At 38.2% G+C, this 20,351-nt stretch overlaps 1 protein-coding gene across 1 annotated transcript; it reads right to left on the bottom strand.

Moving 5' to 3' along the window:
• Positions 1-267: 267 nt before the first annotated feature.
• On the bottom strand, positions 268-11,918 carry LOC139745213 (uncharacterized). Its single transcript, XM_071655618.1, has 8 exons — positions 11,750-11,918; positions 11,358-11,494; positions 10,710-10,976; positions 6,788-7,020; positions 4,983-5,418; positions 3,698-4,010; positions 2,086-2,302; positions 268-651 (listed from the first exon to the last, which is right to left on the bottom strand). Exons 1-8 carry the CDS (start codon positions 11,789-11,791, stop codon positions 386-388), a joined length of 1,911 nt encoding a protein of 636 aa, XP_071511719.1. The 5' UTR covers positions 11,792-11,918; the 3' UTR covers positions 268-385.
• Between the last annotated feature and the right edge of the window lie 8,433 nt (positions 11,919-20,351).

The following is a 20,351-nucleotide window of genomic DNA, read 5'->3' as shown; positions in this document are numbered from 1 at the left end:
CTTTTGTAATACATAATATTGGTAAAAATAAATCCTTTTGTTTATCTGATTTTTTTGTTTTTTAGCTAAAATGAGGAATAAAATACTTCTACTACTTGGAATGAAGACAATATCAAATGCTTCTCTCAGCAAACGCAAAGATTCAATGTAGACCTGTGTTCATGATTCCTTCTCATGTTTAAGAGATTAATGCAGTAAAACGTAATTACAGTGAGAGATCACATAAAACAAAATCATATCATTACACAGTAATTTGGGTGATGGAAGGTCTTTAAAATCTTGTTTTTATTAATATTTTAACGTCATTATTTTTTCATTAAACGGATGTAGCAAAAGACCTGTTAACAAGGTCATAATTTTCATGGTCCCAAATGCAAACATGCTGTTATAACCAAGTAATAAAGAATAGAAAGCTATACTTACATCGTGAGTCAGAGATGCTTGATACGTTTCCATGGAGTCGTTTGTCAAATGCGTTGAGCAAATCACCTTGAGCACGGAGACTTTCGACTCGAACAAGTTGAGGGTCTTGTATTTCACTATGGCCTGTGGCTGGCAATGTGCCATGCTGTTCAGGTTCTGGCCCGTCTTCTGCCATTGACTCAGAGGTCTGAAGAGGGTCCAGCCAACCTGACGGAACATTGTCATCACCTTAAATTCAAATGAATAAGCATTCATTTCAATCTTTAGATTTGTCTGTAGACTTGTCTGTAGTACTGTAAAAGTGGATATTTTTTCGCGATTGGCCGGGTCAGAAGAGTTTCGCGTGTTTTTAATTCCGCGGAATCAAGACGGCACACACAGGAACATATGGCAAGCAAAAATATTCGCGGGCTTTTATTTTCGCGCTAGTTTCTGGTTGAGCGAAATGCGCGAAAATTTCAACACTGCGAAAATTTCCACTTTTACAGTAGTTATATACAAACTCAGTGAAGTTAGATCATGGGCTATACATACCCATATCAAAGTACATGTAGAAATAAATGGAGACATTAATTTTCTTCAAGTGAATTAAGTGGAATAAGAAAGACTACATTAGCATGCGCATGGAATGAAAAACTGATGCATGGTTGCTTTAGCTAATAGGCATCTCATACTGGTTACGCGAATGCTTGCTTAGTGCGCGAACCTTTGTTACAAGTGCGCGATAAACACGTTGCCCGTGGGGTGAGGGAAGGGGGGTATGCTGGGACACCGCAAAATGAGCTAATGGCTGTGCCCAGTGCCACAAATTGTCTGCTGCCCTAAACGAACCCGAATTGGTCTATAACTTTTGATGACTTCCTGCTCTGCTTACGTATGAAGATGGCGTGTTGTAATGGTAATGGTTTATTTAAAAATTCATTCGCAGCCATGAAGATGGTTGAATTGCAGAATTTTGTACAATATCATATTTCATTTTATAGTAACATACATAATCATACAATCAGTCTACAATCAAAATATAAAAACTATATAATTATATTATATACATATATTAAAAACATCTGATGACCAAAATAACAAAAGTAATAAAATACACTTATACATACATGTACACATTGAGAGATCTGCGAGAAAAAGTTAAATCTGAACGAAAGCTACATGAAATCTGCAAGCATTTTTGAAAGTATCAGGTTTATTCCTGACCTAATGTTTTGTGAACAGAAAAAAAATCTAATTTTGTGTACAAAACCAATGTAGAGTTCTCCACAATTACATCACAGATACTGGCAGTGTTGCCAATTCAAGAATCCCCATAATAAGGATTTACTTAAACTTTAAAAATGCACAACTTTTGAACCAATTCTTAGATTTTGAGCGAACTTCCAATGTTAAGTCCTTCTTGTTTTGCTCCATTCACTGACAGCTCAAAAATGTCTGAATTTCCCCTTTAAAGACAGAAGGAAGTCATTTACAGACAATTGGAATCATTAATGTTGGCCAATGACAGTTATATCTGAATTACAGTTGACTTTGGAACTAGTCAAACTCTGTGTCAGTCACAGCCTTTCAATGGTCAAAATCAATTTAACAACAAAACAGCAAGTTGAATGTGTATTAAAATTCCAACAGTAAAATTCCATAGGGCTCAATTTTTCTTACACCCAGTCGCAATTTGAAGCAGCAATGTCCTTTCGGTAGCAGATGTAGGCAGGAAGTTGCTCGAAGCCACGTCAAAGTGCCTCACAATGGCCTCTTGGTGTTTGCAGGCACCCCCAGTGACACCTTCATGGCAGGAACACACACCAACAGCCATGTCAACAGTGTAGCGACACAGTCGATCACTCTGGCTGGTGACCTGGTAGGTACTCTCCCCTGTCTGGCAATAATAACAGGAATTACATGCAATAATTGGGTTTTAGACTTTGATATCATGGCTGTTTTAACAGATTTATTTTTTTTCTTCTTAGTATTGATATACTTTTCAAGTGAACTTGTGTCCTTGCATAGTTTCTTTTTACCTTGTAAGAGTAGCTTGAAACTAACATGTAATTGTTCATTCCATTTCTCAACTTTCATTCACGCTAAAAATCATTGATCAATTGTATCAAATGAATGCAAGCTGCTTTAAATTCATACATAAAGGTATTCAAGGATTAAAAAAAAAACAGAGCAACAATGTTATTCATAAGGATAGCTATATAATAATATGATATGACCTATGTAGATATCAATGTGTGATTGGTCAGAATGCAGTCACGTGACCATGGTCAGAAGGATGAGAAGCGTTATATTTTCATAACATGACGTAAATTACGTACAACCATGGAATATAAGTGCGACTACGTTAAACAAATGGCGTTATGTCAGGAGGGGTGACGTCATCAAAAAACCAATTGTTATGATGCGCGCAACATACACAGAGACGCTTTGCACACACACGAATGCAATCGCCGTGACCACAGTACAGAGCACACTAAGCAGTATCATCACACTTCATGCACAGCATAATGACGCGCTACAAGCGAGAATTGCGAAATTGCAACAGATTTGTTTTTGCCAAACTGTTGTAACTGGTATGGCAGCTTGAGAGAGAAACAAACTGGTGAATGTGTTGGAAGCTATAAGACTGAGCCTGCTACTCCCGTTAATGTTAGACAGTCGTGACAGGGCCGGAAGGCAAAGGATTTCCCATTATACTACTTACTAGTATTACCACCGCCTGAACTGAGCAAGTTTCTTTGACACCAGTAGTTCTAGGTTATGCTACTACTGTACTAGTGCTACACCTGGACCAGGGCCAGGTCCGTAGTCTACAGCTCACGTACCAGTGACTGCAGACAGAAGAGATTAGGCCCTACATTGTTAGAAAGTTCACATTCTCATACATCACCACAAACACTTACCTCAACAAGCTTGCTTTAGTTGTAGACCCTTAACGTTATAGGTTAGTCTTCTAGCGTTACAATCTTTTACAAATAATTTACAACTGTTATTACAAAACCTAGCTCTACCGCTACCGTAAATAGACCCTCGCTACACAGGCCTATGTACGATTGAATAGCGACTGTTCTAGGAATGCTCCTGCACGGCTATAAACTGCCACGGAAGAATGAATTACCGTTAGTAGGGGGGGGGTGAGGGTGTTAGATTGACACATTAAAAACATGGTGGCTAGTACCATAGCCCATTTGTAGATTAACATGAATCACACTTTGAAGATTACACAGAATTTTATTTTTTAAACAATTTATAACATTTATAAAATATTTACTTTGAAAATGTCATCTTTGCTGATCGTCGATCCACGATGGGGTTGGATTTTCCACTTCAGTGGGCGCTGGTTGACAACTGCCAGAAGTCTCCTTTGGTAGAAACTTTCAAGCCTGCAGAGGATAAAGTCTACCAATTGCGGCACATTGAAGGCTTTGGATCGTTGCAGGATGGAATCCTTCAAGACTCTCATGGCAGCTTCGGCATAATTATTGGTATTGTTGGCCCGGATCCGAAGTCCCAATCTAAATGCCTGAGCCCAAACTTGACGTCTCTCATATAGGGACTCGAGGTATGCTCCATAACCATGGTACCTAAATTTAAAAGAATGACAAGAATTACCACACATCTTCTTTATACACAAGATTATATTCACATTTAGCAAGGTTAAATATATGTTTTTGTCACTGTAAGTTTTACAGCTTTTTTCTGATTTTTTTTTCTTTCAGACCACCAGTTCTGAATGCAATTACTAATTGCATCTCATCTTCTGTGATAGATATAAGAATTTTGAAAATGAGATTAGAACTTGTAGAAACTTCATGTAAATACACATGTATAACCATTCTTTCATCTTAAACTCCCTTAAAGGACAAGTTCACCTTCATAAACATAAGGATTGAGAAAATGCAACAATATTAGTAGAACACATCAGTAAAAGTTTGAGGAAAATTGGACAATCGATGCAAAAGTTATGAATTTTTTAAATTTTTGTGTTGGAACCGCTGGATGAGGAGACTACTACAGCTTGTGAGTCATATGCGTACAACAGTATAAAGAAAATGTAAAAGAAAATTCAACATATTTTCACTTTTTTTCGCATAATAAAAGAGCACTTGACTTGCCTCTTTCTAAAGGCAGGGGGAATAATATTACCCATAACATTTGTCGGCAATGAGTCAGGGGAATGTGTACTTTTTTCAAAAGATGGAATTTTGTGAAATTCTTTTTATACTTTCCTCATATTGTTGTACGCATGTGACATCTAAGTTATTCATACACTGCAGTGGTAGTCTTCTCATCCAGCAGGTACTGCACAAAAACTTCAAAAATTCATAACTTTTGAACGGATTGTCTGATTTTCCTCAAACTTTCAATGATGTGTTCTACTAATATTGCTACATTCTCTCAATCCTTATGTTTATGAAGGTGAACTTGCCCTTTAATGTTATTCCTATCATATGATAACCTAATATAAAGAGAATCCATAAATGCATACATGTTACCCCCAATACATGTTACACCCAATGGAAAGCCTAGTACAGAGACAACACAGGCATGCTCACCGAACAACAGTAGGATCACTCCTTGCACGTTGGTAGGCTGCCTCAACAGCATGGGGGTCCGTTGCGTACATCATTTGCTTCACATAGAGAAACAAGCTCTGGCGGTGATCTTTGTTGATACCATGCTTGCTGTCCCACAGCCAACGCCACACAGATTGTAGAAGGTGGAAGGTACAAAGAAGCAGGGTAGACTTCGGAAAAACCGTGTGAAGAGCCTTCCTCTCTGATAAGCAATCATCTGTAATGAATACTGCTGGACCCTCATTACCATTTCCTCCAAATGCATCAGTTGGCAAAATGGTCTTCAGGAGTTCCAGGCCTTCTGTGATTGTCTGCTCTTGTTCATTTGAGGTGATGATAACCCCTAATGGAAGGCCACCTGATGAACTGTGAGTCAGAAGCAGGAAGATTCTACTTCCATGGCGGTCAACATTACCTGGGAATAAATATCATACAAACACTTGGCCCATTGGTATAATCAATCAATATAAACTGATAAAAAACATTAAAGGGGCATAGTCCCGGTAGTGTAGATGGCGCTGTTGATGATACTGCCGAAGATTACCGAAGTAGAGCTGTCATCAAGAGTAAAGTGCGTAGGTGTTGCTAAGTAACGTTGCCTTTGTTGTCTTCTCTGCGCATCGCGCAGTCTGTAGTAATGCCAGGGTGCGTGCATATGTGCTTGTTATTATGACATCACAAAAGAAGTTTGCTAAATCTGTCATCCCTCTCAGCCGAATCATGAGCCGAACTGTGATCGGACCACTGACTACAGTGAATCGGACTTCTTCGGACTCGGGAAAGTGGGCCAAAGCGTAAGCGCCAAAAGAAGTCGATAGCGTAGGTCTCTATAGGAAACTTGCGCCGTGCACCCGCGTACGCATTTGACTAAAACACGGGGACCATGCACCTTTAAAGGTGCATAGTCCCGATAGTGTAGAGGGCGCTGGTGATGATACTGCTGATCACCGCTAGCATTGATACGAAGATTACCAAAGTTGAGTTGTCATCAAGAGTAAAGCGCGTAGGTGTTGCTAAGTAACGTTGTCTTCTTTGTCTTCTCTGTGCATCGCGCAGTCTGTAGGAATGCCAGGGTGCGTGCATATGTGCTTGTTAGAATGACATCACAAAGAAGTTCGCTAAAGCTGTCATCCCCCTCAGCCAAATCATGAACCGAACTGTGATCGGACCACTAACTGCAGTGAATCGGACTTCTTCGGACTTGGGGAAGTGGGCCACAGCATAAGCGCTAAGGAGGAGTCGATAGCGTAGGTCTCTATAGGAAACTTGCGCCATGTGCCAGCGTATGCATTTGACTAAACCACCGGGACCATGCACCTTTAAAAATAGGCAAAGACTGGTTAATGGTCGGGTCAATAATGGCATAATCTGCCCCCCTCGGTGGTGAGATGGTAAAAAGAAAATGGCTATTTTAGGGTTAATTAACAAAATTTAGGTTGTACCAATGGATGGACAACCAGATAATATATTGGCTCTGGCACTCTTCAGGGGGAGAGAGGTATTAAAACAAAAAGAAAAAAAAATCCTTCATCTCAAGTTCTAATATAATGTATGAATTTATGGAACATCCAGTTTCGCAGTATACAATGACTAGCACAGGCACGTGTATGTTATGACCAGATGACAATATTTTTAGACACACTTGTACTTCTAGCATTTTACATCTATACGGTCCTGAAATATCAAATTGTCAAAGTATGCACATAATCCAATGGGTTTTGAATGCTACAATACAATAATTTCTTTCAAATCATAAATATGCAAATATCATGAAATGAAAATACCTGTCGAATCTATGAAGACCAGCTCACTGCTGTGACCCACCATGGAGTGGACACGTTGCATCATTGGTGTGCAAATAGCGATGATGACTTCCTGGTTGCTGGTCTTCTTGATTTTTGCACAAATCATCCCAGCCTCAGAGTTATAGTTGTTGATGACCTGCTCCTCCAGGAAGGTAAGCATGTCTGCCCCATCTGTGGAGCCATAAGCTCTCTGAAATATCTTGTAGTAGAGCCTGTCAAATTCAAGATTTGAAAAATGCATCAGGAATAAATTGATCATAATTTTCATTCACCTGAAGCTCTGAAGCTAGAATATGGTACCTTGCAAAAAGCTTACAAGTTGCTAAGACTGAGCACTTTAAAAAGTAGAAGTAGTAGTAGTACTAGTATAGTAAAAGTAGTAGTAGTAGTATAGTAGTAGTGGTATTACTAGTAGTAACAGCAGCAGCAGTAGTAGTAGTAGTAGTAGCAGTAAAGTGGTAGCAGTAGTAGCAGCGTAGTAGTAGAAGTGGTAGTAGTAGTGGTGGTGGTGGTAGTAGTAGCAGTAGTAGAAGTAGTAGTAAAAGTAGTGGTCATAGTAGTAGTAGTAACAGTAGTAGTCCTAGTAGTAGTGGTAGTAGTAGAAATAGTAGTAGTAGTAGTACTACTACTACTACTACTACTACTATTCGTAGGACATCATCTATATGTACTACTTATTCATGATTCACCAATCATGGGGGGGGGGGGGGGGGGGGGAGTCCTGCAAATGTCAAATGTAAATCTGTTGAATTCATTGCAATTATGCGACCCTTGAATAATTGGGTTTTTATTTTGTGAAGCTCATATCTGCATCATTTCATGTATTCTTCTGACATCAAAGTTATCTCCAGTTCGAAGTAATTTATAGAGGTTGCACACAGGTGCTTCGTGGAATTTGAAATCTATCCATTACTCAATTCCTATTTTTTCTTATGATTCTTCAATTAACGAAATAACATGTCTGATCATACTCATATTAAACTATGTGCAATTCAGAAACAGCCATAGAAATATAAATTGCCTTGGATAATGGAAGCTAAACATCAGTTATCTGATTCTGGTCATGATTACATTATTATGCATAGTAAAAAGTACAGATTTTAAGAACACAATCCTGGACAAAACACTGAAATAAACATATGAATAAACTAATGCATGGTTCTCCGAATGGGTCTATAGCACAGTGTCTTGACAATGTGTGATGACAGTTTCACATAACTGGCAAAATATTAGAAATGACAGGCTTTTGACAATGCATTGAATGTTCACTTTCCTTGAACTATGTTTATTTGGATGAATGGCTATAATGTCTAATAATAGTGCAGGTATTTGGGGATTTGTACCCAACTTTTGACCCTTTTATAAGTTTAAAGAAGAAGTGAAGATTTATCACTTTCACTTGACCTTTGACTTTTTTTGCCTTTGACCCTTTTGACAAGAAAATCCCAAGAGAATCTGTATTGGGTAATGCATGCATACACTAAGTTTGATGAAAAAATCCTGCAAGCAGTGCATAGATAAGAGGGATATAATGACAACTTTAATGCATTGATCTTGACTTTTGATCCACTGACCTTTGACCCATAAGAAATAAATTTCCTACATGATCACTGTCAGTCAGTACATGCATTTACACTAAGTTCCATGAAGATACCTTGTAATAATTGAGATATGGAGAAAAAAGTCAAAATTTAACATTTTCACTTGACCTTTGACCCTTGAACTTTGACCTCATGACCCAAAACTCTCTTTGGGGAATCTTTATTTTTGATAGTTCATGTACACACCAAATTTCAAGAAAATACCTCCAGACATTGCAGAGATACAGGGGAAATAGTGAAATTTTGAGCATTTGACCATGACCTTTTGACCTTTGACCTCGAGCATGTGCACCCAAAAGTTGATAGGCACAACTTTGCCACCTCATACATATACATGCCAAGTTTCATTAGGATACCTATAACTGCTTTTTAGATACACTGTCCACAAAATTGATTACGGACGGACAGACGGACGGACAACCCAACAACAGAATGCCTCCGGTGACACTTTGTGGCGGAGGCATAAAAGTAACAACTAGAGATTGTAATTTGTCATCACTGACAAATTAAGGTGATCCGATTTTTTTTTAATCAATGATTCGAATCCTGATAGTGAAAAGTCTCAGCTACAACATATTAAAATCTGAGAGAAATTCACCGAAGCATAAGTACGATAGCGCTCGATAAAGAGAGTCATGTCAATTTTCACATCTAAAAAATTCCCTCTCATAGAGATAATACGTCATAGCGAAGATAGAAAAGGAAGTACATATGACCTTTGACCCCACTTTGCACAGACAAGATGGCATCTGAGCAAAAAGTGGTTATTTTATGAAATGATCCCTGTAACATGGTCTTTACGTGTGCAAAATATGGGAAAGATAGGACATGTATTCACCAAGATACAGGATGAAGCATCTATGACCTTTGACCCTAATTTACATACCCAAGATGGCGTCTGATCAAGTAGTTGTTATTTTATGAAATAATGTTCGTGACATGAACTAAACATGTGCAAAATATGGTGGTGATAGGGTATGTTTTTCTTGAGTTATTGCACATAAAGTTGTAAAAAGAAAGAAATATTACAATACATCGAAGATAAGCTTTAATTTGAACCAAGTTTTTTCATGTGATCCCAACAACGTATGAAAAAACGAAGGGCACACTTACGATAGCCCTACGTCTCAGCTACAACATACTAAACTCTTAGAGAAATTCACCGAAGCATAAGTGAGCTAGTGCTCGATAAAGATAGTCATGTCAATTTTCATTTCCATAAAAATTGCACTCCCATAGAGATTACACGTAAACTGGTCAAATTTGACAAGGTTACTTTCAATCCATTTTTTCGAGGTGATGTTGTCATCTAATCAAAATTGTGTAATCACATTTATTAAAGAGCATTTCATAAGCTACAACATATTGAAATTTAGGTGAAAATTGACAAAGGATTAGTGAGATACGCTCGAGTAAACTTGAAATTTGATGACGTCATTTTGAAAATTTACTTTTTTTACTTTATTAAGAAATTTAATATCTTTTAATCAATTTTTCAGCATCGCCAGCCCATGAAATGACATGTACAACTCATCAGCTTTCAGAATATGTCAAGAAAATGGGGGGTCACCGTCCATCCTGACGAGTAAAATCCGTTTTAAAATTGGCGGGTTTTTGGCATAGTTGCACTGTGTATCCCCATTGACGCACGCGCGGAATTTTGAATTTGACGGGCCCGTATGACGTCATATTGAATCGGATCGACTTGAAACTTGGTAGAAATATTTCTTGACATTTCGGACATCCAATCCGTGTGAAAAAATTGAAAATTTCTATTTCATATTAGCTGTGCGTGCGAATATGTGCGCGCGCGTACGCGTCCGTCCAATTTTTTCAATTTTTCAAAAAATGCTCCAAATGGTCTGAAACGTGTGCAAAAAAATTTTGAGCTCGATTTGAGCATACAAATATTTCAACGCGCGCGTACGCGCGCGTTTTGAGATAAAAATGAATTTTGAGAATATGAGTAGAATTCGCTTGACTTGAAATATATGTGACGTAAATTTCATTGAAATATTCTATTCCATTAATGAGATATGCATGAAAATGTGTTTTCATATAATGACGTCATAGTGACGTCACGGTCGACTGATCACTATGATTTTACTTGCGCTGTCGTCTTTGCGACATGATACATATATGGTATATGTTTGACATTGAGAGGCAATGCACTTTCTGAGCTAACCTCTGCACAACTTTTGAGGAGAAATAAAGAAAGAAACAAAGAAAGAAGAAAGATTCAGTACAGATACAGAAGGTGATCCGAGAGGATACTCGGATCACCTAATGAAGTCACTGACCTATAACAAAACTTTAAATCTGGGCAGAGAGCCCTGTCGGCTGAATTCAGGATGTACTCCTCTGGAGATTCATCCTGAAGGTCCAATTCGAGTACATTTAGGGCACTGGCTGGAGAATGTCCCCTTCTGTATAAATCCTCCAGTTTGTGGCAGGTGTCGGCACTCACATCCCTGAATTTCAGGGCTGCAGGGATGGAGATGGCATGGTTGTGCTCCCAACTGATGGTTACAAGAGTTGGGAGCAACTCCAAATGGGGATCTGAGTTTCTACAAGGAGAGAATGAGGTGGGGTAAGAAGAAAAATATGACAATTTTTAAATTTCCATACAATGTAGTTCATTATATTAAAATATACAATTGGTTAAGAATACAAAAATATCTATAGGCTTTTAGAATTTGCGTCAACTGATTTGAAAAAGGTTAACACTCTATTAAAGCACTTTTGGCTTTATGGGAACAGCACAGTAAAAAAACTGAGTACAGCATATTACTAGGTAGTAAGGTGTATACAAGCAAGTATACTACATTTCCATATTATTATCAAGTACAGTGTACATAAATGCCCAGATAAATTGTACTGTTGACAAAGAGATTGAAAAAAACTGAATAAAACTCAAGGCTGGAAGTTAAAAATCATACACAATGTACCTGCTTTTCCTCCCACTTGATGGCACTGATCTTCTCACAGAGATGGTGAGTTTGGCACAGCAACCTGTGTCCTTGCTGTGCCGAGTTGTCCCTTCTTTGGCCTTTCTCTGCTGGCCATGATGACATCTGTAAATTTTCTATATTTGTAGAAAATATAAACACATAAAAACATTAAACCTCATCAAAAGAAATGCCAGTTACATTTTTCTTGGTTTTTCTAAGACTTGTTTGTGCACTGAATGATGATGGGTCCAAAGTTGTGTGGCATACAGTGCTTACATCAAAAAATAACATTTCATTTTCTAATTCTAAACAAAGAAAGATTTTTGGATGTGTGATCAATACAACTCATATCCAAGTGGATTTCGTTTAATAGAACTTGCTTATCTTACCTTAGAAAGCACATACTTTCCGGCCATTGGGCACGTTCTCATGACCCGCCATGTAGTTTTTGAAGACTGCTGGAAATCAACCAGCCACTGCCTTGCAGCATCTTCGTCTTGTGCACCTACTTTCACAGATGCTGTGAACCCAGTTCCTTGTGCTTGGTAGTCCGACACAAAGTAGGTATACTTCTCAGGTAGAATTTCCTGAAAAATAAAAGATGAAAAAAGGTAGAAAATAAAACCTTTTATATTGTTCCAAATCCAAAATTTTGCCATTGCTGTTTAGGTATACAAGTACAATATGTTGTTGACTACTTGACTAGTTTGACTATTACAGCATTATATTAAACAGTATCAGTTTGCGCCATCACTCTAGCATCATCATAGACCAAGGGTGGCAGAACACATTTCTTCTGCGCCCCTTGTCATAGACTATTAAAACCTTTAGTTACTCTACTAGTAAGTAGACTTAGTAATAGTAGTACTAGACCTATTGTAGTTTCCTTTTGCCTTGGTATTATCTAGTAGACAATAGAACAGGGTCTGTTTTGACCCTAGGCCCTGTCCCCGAGTACAGAATTGGGGGAAAATTTAGGGTTGGGGTTTTTAGGCCCTTAAGGTATCAATCAAAGGGGATCAATATACAGCTCGATTACAAGTAATATTTTCTTCATAAGATTCAGAGACACACTGAGTTTTACACATTATAATAAAAAAAAAAAAGAAAATTTAAAATGACAAGACTAGATCAAGATCTGGATCTACTGTACATTCATTAAAACTAAATTTATGTATAATGAATTAGAAAAATTCAATAAGTTAAGCTTTTTAGACTCTTGCACTTGGGCTTAAACTTAAAGCCTTCTTAATCTTAAGTTTCATATCTCATATTGTTTCCTTTCATTTATCATTCAACAAGGATAAAAAAACACATACAAATCAAAACAATATTAACACTAGCCCAACCAGACACTGTTAATACGCTGTACAGTGACTGGGCTGTGTATAGTTACATCAAGGAGGTTTCATACATGGAGTAACAACAGTTTTATTCCCTTTGATCTCATGTTTGATGCCACCACCAAGAAATATCTTAAGTATGTGCTAAACTGGAGCTGCCTCACAGATAAGAGGACGATCTAGTGTCTCATTGCAAAATCACCAGCCACTTTCAAAGGAAGATAACCTTTTAATTGTGCCTTTGTACGTGATGGTAATTACTTTTCGCTACCCCTTCTTAATAAAAAGGTAGGCGGTACAGACATGAGGATGCGCGAACAGAAATTGAGCAAAAAATGCTGAAATATAAAAGCTGACAACTACCCGACTGGGCATATGCGGGCACTAATCTGATGGTCTATCAATAAAGAATTATACTTGAAGATTATTCCATAATACTTTTGGGGAAATTAAGCCGAAAAGTGATAAAACCAGCTTTTCAGGATGGGCTTGCTACAGTTGCTGTTGTGTTGCCGTGTTGGTACAATTTTTCACCTGATTTTTCACCTGAAACAGCTCTGATTTACACTTTTGTGAAAATTTCTGGATGGAATTGACTTATGTCTTACAAGCTTTATCCTTAACGTTAAGTGATATTTCATTCAATTTAATGAATGAATAGGCAAAATAGGGCCAACATATAATGCTCAAAATAAATATTCAGATTGCTCAGCAAGATGGCGGCATCAAACATTGATTATGAAAGGCTCAAGAGCACCTGTGAAATTCTTTTGAGTTATGACATCAATAGAAATCTAACAACTGTTTGAATAATTACAGCCAGTTGGAACTCCATAACAAAAAAATCATGTATAAATAGTAATATTATACTATAAAACCTCCTTGAGTTAACACATGTCATAAAAGGTACACTGTATAGATTGTTTATAATACATTAATTCATATAGAATATGCTATATGAATCAGCACAAAGACAAAGTAGGCTACATAACTCATGTAAAAAGTCACTGTATTAATTTAAATTAGGGAGGTGTGACTTCTCTCTCTCTCTCTCTCTCTCTCTCGCACCTCCCTACTGTAATGATGAAAAATGAAATGGAATGCACATGGTTAGGCCATGACCCATTTAGGGTATGTCTCAAGTACCGGTATGCATTATACTAGTAGCTATTGAGTATTGTACAGAATAGATCTGCACTGATTTAGTACAGTAGAATACTAACGTAGTCGTTAGTGTGATTGCATGGGATGGTTGTCTCAAAAGGAGAATTAGATATCACAACTCAAAATCACCTACCAACAAAGGTGAAGGAATGGCATCTTCCCCTGACTCTGCTATAGTCTGTGATGCATAAGGTAACTGATCCACTCAGCTCACGGTATATATATAGTATGACTTTTGACCGAACTTATTGTTGTTGGTACAGTTATGGTGGGTATAACCCAGCTAGACGACACGGATACCAAGCTTCAAGCGATCGCCGACAGCACGATTTCATAAAGGGCGCGCCGCTAGCTCTTAGACGTTAAATCCAGCAGGTTCACTGCAATATATCGGAGAAAAGCCTAGGCCAAGGTGTAAAACGGAAACGCGCGTCCCGGGGTTACTGCTACAACACCATGATCACGTGATCTCAAACCGCGCGAACTACCTGTATTTCGTACATCACATACAGTGAGCTAGCTACGCGTATGTGCAGAACTGTGGAGTGTTGATCACCACTGACCGTCAATGTCAAAGAATCGTGTTATTTCCTCAGTATGGTAAGTAGACTGTGATATTTGTATGCCTATTTGTGAATGATCATTTCCAGACTATGATAAAGCTATGGATTCAATTCATTCTCTATAAATTAAGGAATTTACATACTGATACTTGTGTCCTTGTAGCTATCGTCAATCACTCACTGATGATACTGCACTGCACATAGAGTCTACATATTCATACACTGCACTCACGTCATACAAGTTATCCTTTGACGCAGGCTCAAAATCTAGAACAGTGTACTAACGTGGAATCCACATTTAATGCACACATGACAAACACGACCTCATTCTCTTTATCACTGTACATCCATACATCTTCCTAGGTCTCCTAGTAGCGTTTCTACATATGTAGCTAACTATCAACTGTAGATGTTGAATTGTTATGTAGATGTAGCACGAGTTGTTCAATCGATGACTGTTCGTTTTCTCGAAGTCTACGAGGGTGGTTTGGTATCTTTGCATGTATATAACCGACAACTAATTTCCTGTACCATACTAAACTGCACCATTCTACATCACCATTCATTCTGCCAACAACTCCTTATTACTGTAGACACACAGATATCATGACTAGACTTAACTTTACAAGCACTGCACATCACATCACATCACAATACAATCTCATCACATCACAATACAACCTCACCAGCTTCACATTCACGTGTGTATCGGACAAGGGAAATAAATCATTGTCTGAGAATTTGGGTAAAGTTCAACGGAACTTTAATTTCGGAGGCAATCTCAACATCCTCCATCAATAAACAATCATCAATAATTCAATTTACACAATGTACATTTTGAGATAGAGCCATGTCAAGAATATAAGAGCCATGTCAGCGTACACCTAACTACAGGATACCTTATAATCTCTATAATAACCCTATCTGTTATAAGTTAAATCTTCCCTACACTTTATACTTTAAGTCATTTTATCCTCACCTGAAATAATAACTAGATATTTCCCTATCAATAAAAACTACATTTATACTCTGTAGAGTTGTATTGGGTCGATGTAATTGTTCATGCTCTTAAACCGACAAACTACGCTCCACAATGATTCCAGGATCATTGGTTCTTATCTGGCGTAACTAGCTTGACTTTATGCGTTATCCTCTGTAACCCATGTTACATAAACCATCACGTCCCAGCCAATAAAGTATCCAACCTAATAAAATTGTAACCCCACACATCACGTTCTGCCTTATACCAAATTCCAGATCCACGTTCCCCCTCTTCTCCGAGCAATAAAACCAAATAACCACTCCTAGCTTCTGACCCCACTCACTATATCGGTGCGAGCCTAGCTAATAACCGGTACACCTTCAACTCCAGAATTATCTATAGTGATACAGCCTCAGGAACTCATCCCCTATATAGACAATTATTCAGGCTAACAACATAAAAAGCTTTCCTCTAGGCAATCACAGTTCGTATACTAACTTGTGGCCTCGCCCTCACTGTCTGAGCTTGTCAAGTAAGCAACAGCAAATACATAACGACAATACTTCTTATTCCTAACTGTTACCCCTAACCCTAACCATTATTATTCCATTTTATATCACGACTCCTGACATACGGTACTCAATGACTGACCTTCGTCAGACATGACATAACTTACTACTAAGCTCTACAAGCATTTTCTTGTCATTGTTTCTACTACCATCCAAAAGAAATTCAATAACTGAAAACCAACTATTTGAAAACGAGAACAACTAACAACTATCTCCAACTAACTCAATCACATAGCAACGGACAACCTCACATATTCCTATAAGATATCATCATCAATGTATCCGTCACTGATATAATCGCTCATGACTGGAATTTCTACAATTTACACCGACACTGAAGAATATCCTCTCTAGAATTCTATCACATAGCATATTATTAGCATTGACATATATCTGGTTGCTGCATCTGTTTATAACATATCTCTGTTTTGTGGCATAAGCAACGTACGGTATTCACTAAATTCTCATTAACATTTCTAGTTGTTGCATATTCAAAGCAACAGTGTGTACATTAATACCTAATTAGACAACAATAACATATTTGATTCGTTTGTTGCATAATGCAACGGGATGTACGCTTGACCTAACGTACCAACTACGTCACTGCTGAACGCAGCACGTAAGTAACCATTATGGCTATTTAATTTGCGATCTATGAAATGTTTGGTGTAAAGCCCTACAAAAGAAAAGAAGAGAGAATTCCCAATAAATTTATGAATGTACCAAAATACAAAACTTCTCATGACTTAATCATTTCTGTTGACTTGCTATATTTTACGTACTGTCATCTATCCACTTCTTTGCAAAATACACAGAATAGACAACAAAATATTCCACAAATTCTATCTCTTCATCACTCAATCAAATTATTCCATAAAAGCTTTAACAGAGTTTCTTGTCATAGTTCTGACTGCAAAATCAAATACTTGCTATCTTATATCTTATCTGTATAATTATATGCACTGACAATAATCCTAACAGCAAAATATATGAGGACATTTCTACTCACGTTGAAAGGGGATTCGCTAACTGTAGGGAGAAATAGGAAAACAATTCAACTGTTTAAATCTGTTTAGAGGCTGTAGTCTGTTGTCTTCTTCTTTCTCTTCTAACTGTTCTATGCCTTATCTCTCGACAAGACAAATTTTCTCGTTCAGGCGACCCCTTTATATACCCTCGGGCCGATCCGAAATTACCATTGGTGCAATGTTATGTAATACGACACCCGCGAACTAATTAATATTTATGGGGAACAAATTGCGCACGCATCGTACTTGTACTGCGGGAGATTCAATCTACCATGGGGAATCTGGTGTTGAAATAACAAAAACTAGTATTTATCCTAGAAATATCTTGCTTAATAATCATAATTGTTGTGAGAAACAACTTCAACCCATTCAATTTATTATAACACTCATGAATATGGATTTCACATTTGGCGTAACTCTCGATCGTTGTACTGCGTAAATACCAGTCCCACATATGGAATTATCTGTATGGCTGTCACATGAACATCACATGAATTCTCGTCTTCTCGTGGAAGACTGTACTCTTTTCTCATCTTTAAACAACGGGCCTCTGTATAATCTATGAGTTCAAAAACGGATTGCATTCTGTCACTCAAAATTAAGGAGAATGAGGTCACTTTTATGGGGTGAAGTACCATCTTCGCACACCGTACATATACAATACAGCGAAGGATTGGAATAATCTGCCGAGTAACATAAAGCAGATTCATAAATTTGACACATTCAAAGAAGCGCTCCAGCGTCACCTCCGTTGTGATTAGCTGCACATCACACACCACAGTGCTGAGTGATACTCTATCCAGAGTTTTTCAGCGTATTCATCCAGATCCAGATCCAGACATGGCTATGTATACACTGTACACTATAATAGTAACATTGCAGGGAAAACAAGGTCACCTTGACCCTCCGTCGTACCGTGTGTGTGTGTACACTCAGATCGCACTTACATATCCCTTAATGCTTTAGAATTCAGAAATGAATCGGGGGGGGGGGGGATTAAAAAAAATGAATTTAGTCAAAGATTGAGGGGGTTTCCTTCACACTACCCCTTCACCACAAGTCGATGTCCCCATCGACAGCATTCAGACATTAATTTACTACTGTATCATACTCATAGGCTCTTCTCATGTCAATATAATTCAACAAGCTCTTTTACAACATATTTTCTCAACATATGGCTCTTCTCATATCAATGTAATTCAACAGGCTCTTTTACACACAAATTTCCTCAACAATCTGGCTCTTCTCATTAAAACAAATAAAATTCAGAATATGTACACATCCAGGTCCATATACATGTAGATCTAACACATTGGAAATACGACTGCATGAGCGCAATACACTTTCGTACATCTGTATAATTTCTCTGAATCATTATCCACAGTTTCCTTATCTCCTCGACTTTCTCAAAAATTATCAGAAAGTATACATTCACCAGATTTAGCCTGAAACTTCATTCACTGAAGAATTTACATTTCCTCAGTATAACTTTGCACAATAAGACAACTTTTTACAAACTGCTACAATACCTCCTGTGTTCAGTATTGAAATAATCATTTCACACAACACCAATACCTCTTCCTATGATACTCCTCGTACCATTATCCCAAAATTGCAGTCAATACGATATTAAGATATTTGAACGTCATAGAACTAGAACACCATAATCAAACTAGATCTTTGTACATGTAACATACACTTTTGAAATTATTGGAATTATCCTATACTTACACATTTCATATTATCTTACAACTCAATCAACCAATCATAAAATACATCTATTGATCATCTGATGAGAACAACTTATTTACACTAGCACGCAACGCTTAGTCCTCATTTGAGAGTGCGGGTGCCTCAGGTCTGCTCGTTTCCACAGTTCTCTTAACAAGTTCGATGTTTCCATTGACTTCCTTGTAGAAGCTCGCATGCACTGTGATTTTCGTTATTCTTCTGAACCCTCTCTTCATTTTCTTGATCCTTATGATTACTTCATCTTCACCTTTGCTATCCCCAGTGTCCCCAACAACATAGTACGGCCTCTTTTTAGTGGTTCTGCAAGTGCTGCATGAACTAGCGCTGCTGGTACTGGCACAGTCCCAGTCGTTGTCTGACCCGAATAACTCGAGTTCTGCTTCCTTACGTTCATTACTCTTCTGATTCTTCTTCTCTTTAGGTGTAGTGTCACTTGTAGTGGCTGTCGCTGTTACCGTCGCTGTGATGTTCTGTTCCTGTGTTGGTTTCTTCTGTGTGTTGGGTGTTGTTGGTTTCATTTGTGTTGCTTTGACTTGTGTCACCGTCAATTTCTTCTTTAGTTCTGTCTCTGTAGACTTCTTCATCTGTGTCGTTTCTGTTTTCTTCTTTTGCGTAGCCTGTACGGGTGTCGTTGACTTCTTCTTTTGTGTAGCCTGTACGGGTGCTGTTGACTTCTTATGTGTTTTCTCTGGTGTTTGCTTCACCTGTGTTGTTGCTGTTGGTTTCTTCTTTTCACTCACAAACTTTGGCGTTGCTTTACTGTAACTCAGATACTCAACTTGCTCTGTTTGGGTAGAGTGTTTTTCCTCATAGTGTTTCAGCATCAACATTCTTGTCTCCTCTTCTTTTCCACAGACACGGCACTTAAGTGTTAGTTGGGTGGCATGGCGAAATTTGAGATGAAACTGATAATCCGCCATTGTCGTGAAGCGCTCCCAGCAACTGGGCTGATCGCAGGATATCATCTGTAATAAAGCAAAATTAGAGAAACACACCCTTCCATCAGAATACTGTAATACGTTAACCAACATTATGCACTGTCTCTGTATCTAATAGGTGGATTTCTGTTCCTGTCTGGATTACGTCTCACACTGTGATTCAACCAGTTGGCTAGCGGCACGCCTGTATACAGCTTGAGTCTGTCAATGTGAACGACCTTGGGTTTCCCCTTTACTGACTGTTGGATACGATACACCACATCGCAGAGTTTAGTGACCACCATGAATGGCCCCTTCCAATGGAAAGTAAGTTTTGGGCTCACTCCTCTCTTTCTTGTTGGTTCATAGAGCCACACCCACTGTCCTACATCAAAACTACGAAATACTATAGCTGTGTTTCTGTCATACTGATTAGCTTGTCTGTCAGCAGCAATTCCTAATTTCTCTCGTGCTCTTTCATGTGCTTCTTGTAAGTTTTCTCTAACATCTGTCACATAATCTTGTTCTTCTGAATTTGCAGGTACTGGAGACTGTAGCATCAAGTCAACTGGCAGTGTGATCTCCCTTCCTAACATCATGAGAGCAGGGCTTTCTCCAGTAGACTCCTGTACCGCAGATCTGTATGCAAGCATGGCGAATGGAATCTTGTCAT

Source organism: Diadema antillarum, unplaced genomic scaffold (assembly GCF_040938485.1).
Source record: "Diadema antillarum isolate AM-2024a unplaced genomic scaffold, OU_Dant_1.0 seq00001241_RagTag, whole genome shotgun sequence".
In the NCBI taxonomy this organism is placed as follows: Eukaryota; Metazoa; Echinodermata; class Echinoidea; order Diadematoida; family Diadematidae; genus Diadema; species Diadema antillarum.
This window is presented reverse-complemented; position numbering and strand designations above follow the sequence as displayed.

What these genes read in the sequence shown, in the direction of transcription:
- LOC139745213 (XM_071655618.1), bottom strand. Translation starts at nt 11,791, where the DNA reads ATGAGAACGTGCCCAATGGCCGGAAAGTATGTGCTTTCTAAG. An exon ending in GAAAGTATGTGCTTTCTAAG is followed by an intron (nt 11,495 to 11,749) that starts GTAAGATAAGCA and finishes CTACAAATATAG; the next exon opens with AAAATTTACAGATGTCATCA. An exon ending in AGTGATCCTACTGTTGTTCG is followed by an intron (nt 4,011 to 4,982) that starts GTGAGCATGCCT and finishes TTTTAAATTTAG; the next exon opens with GTACCATGGTTATGGAGCAT.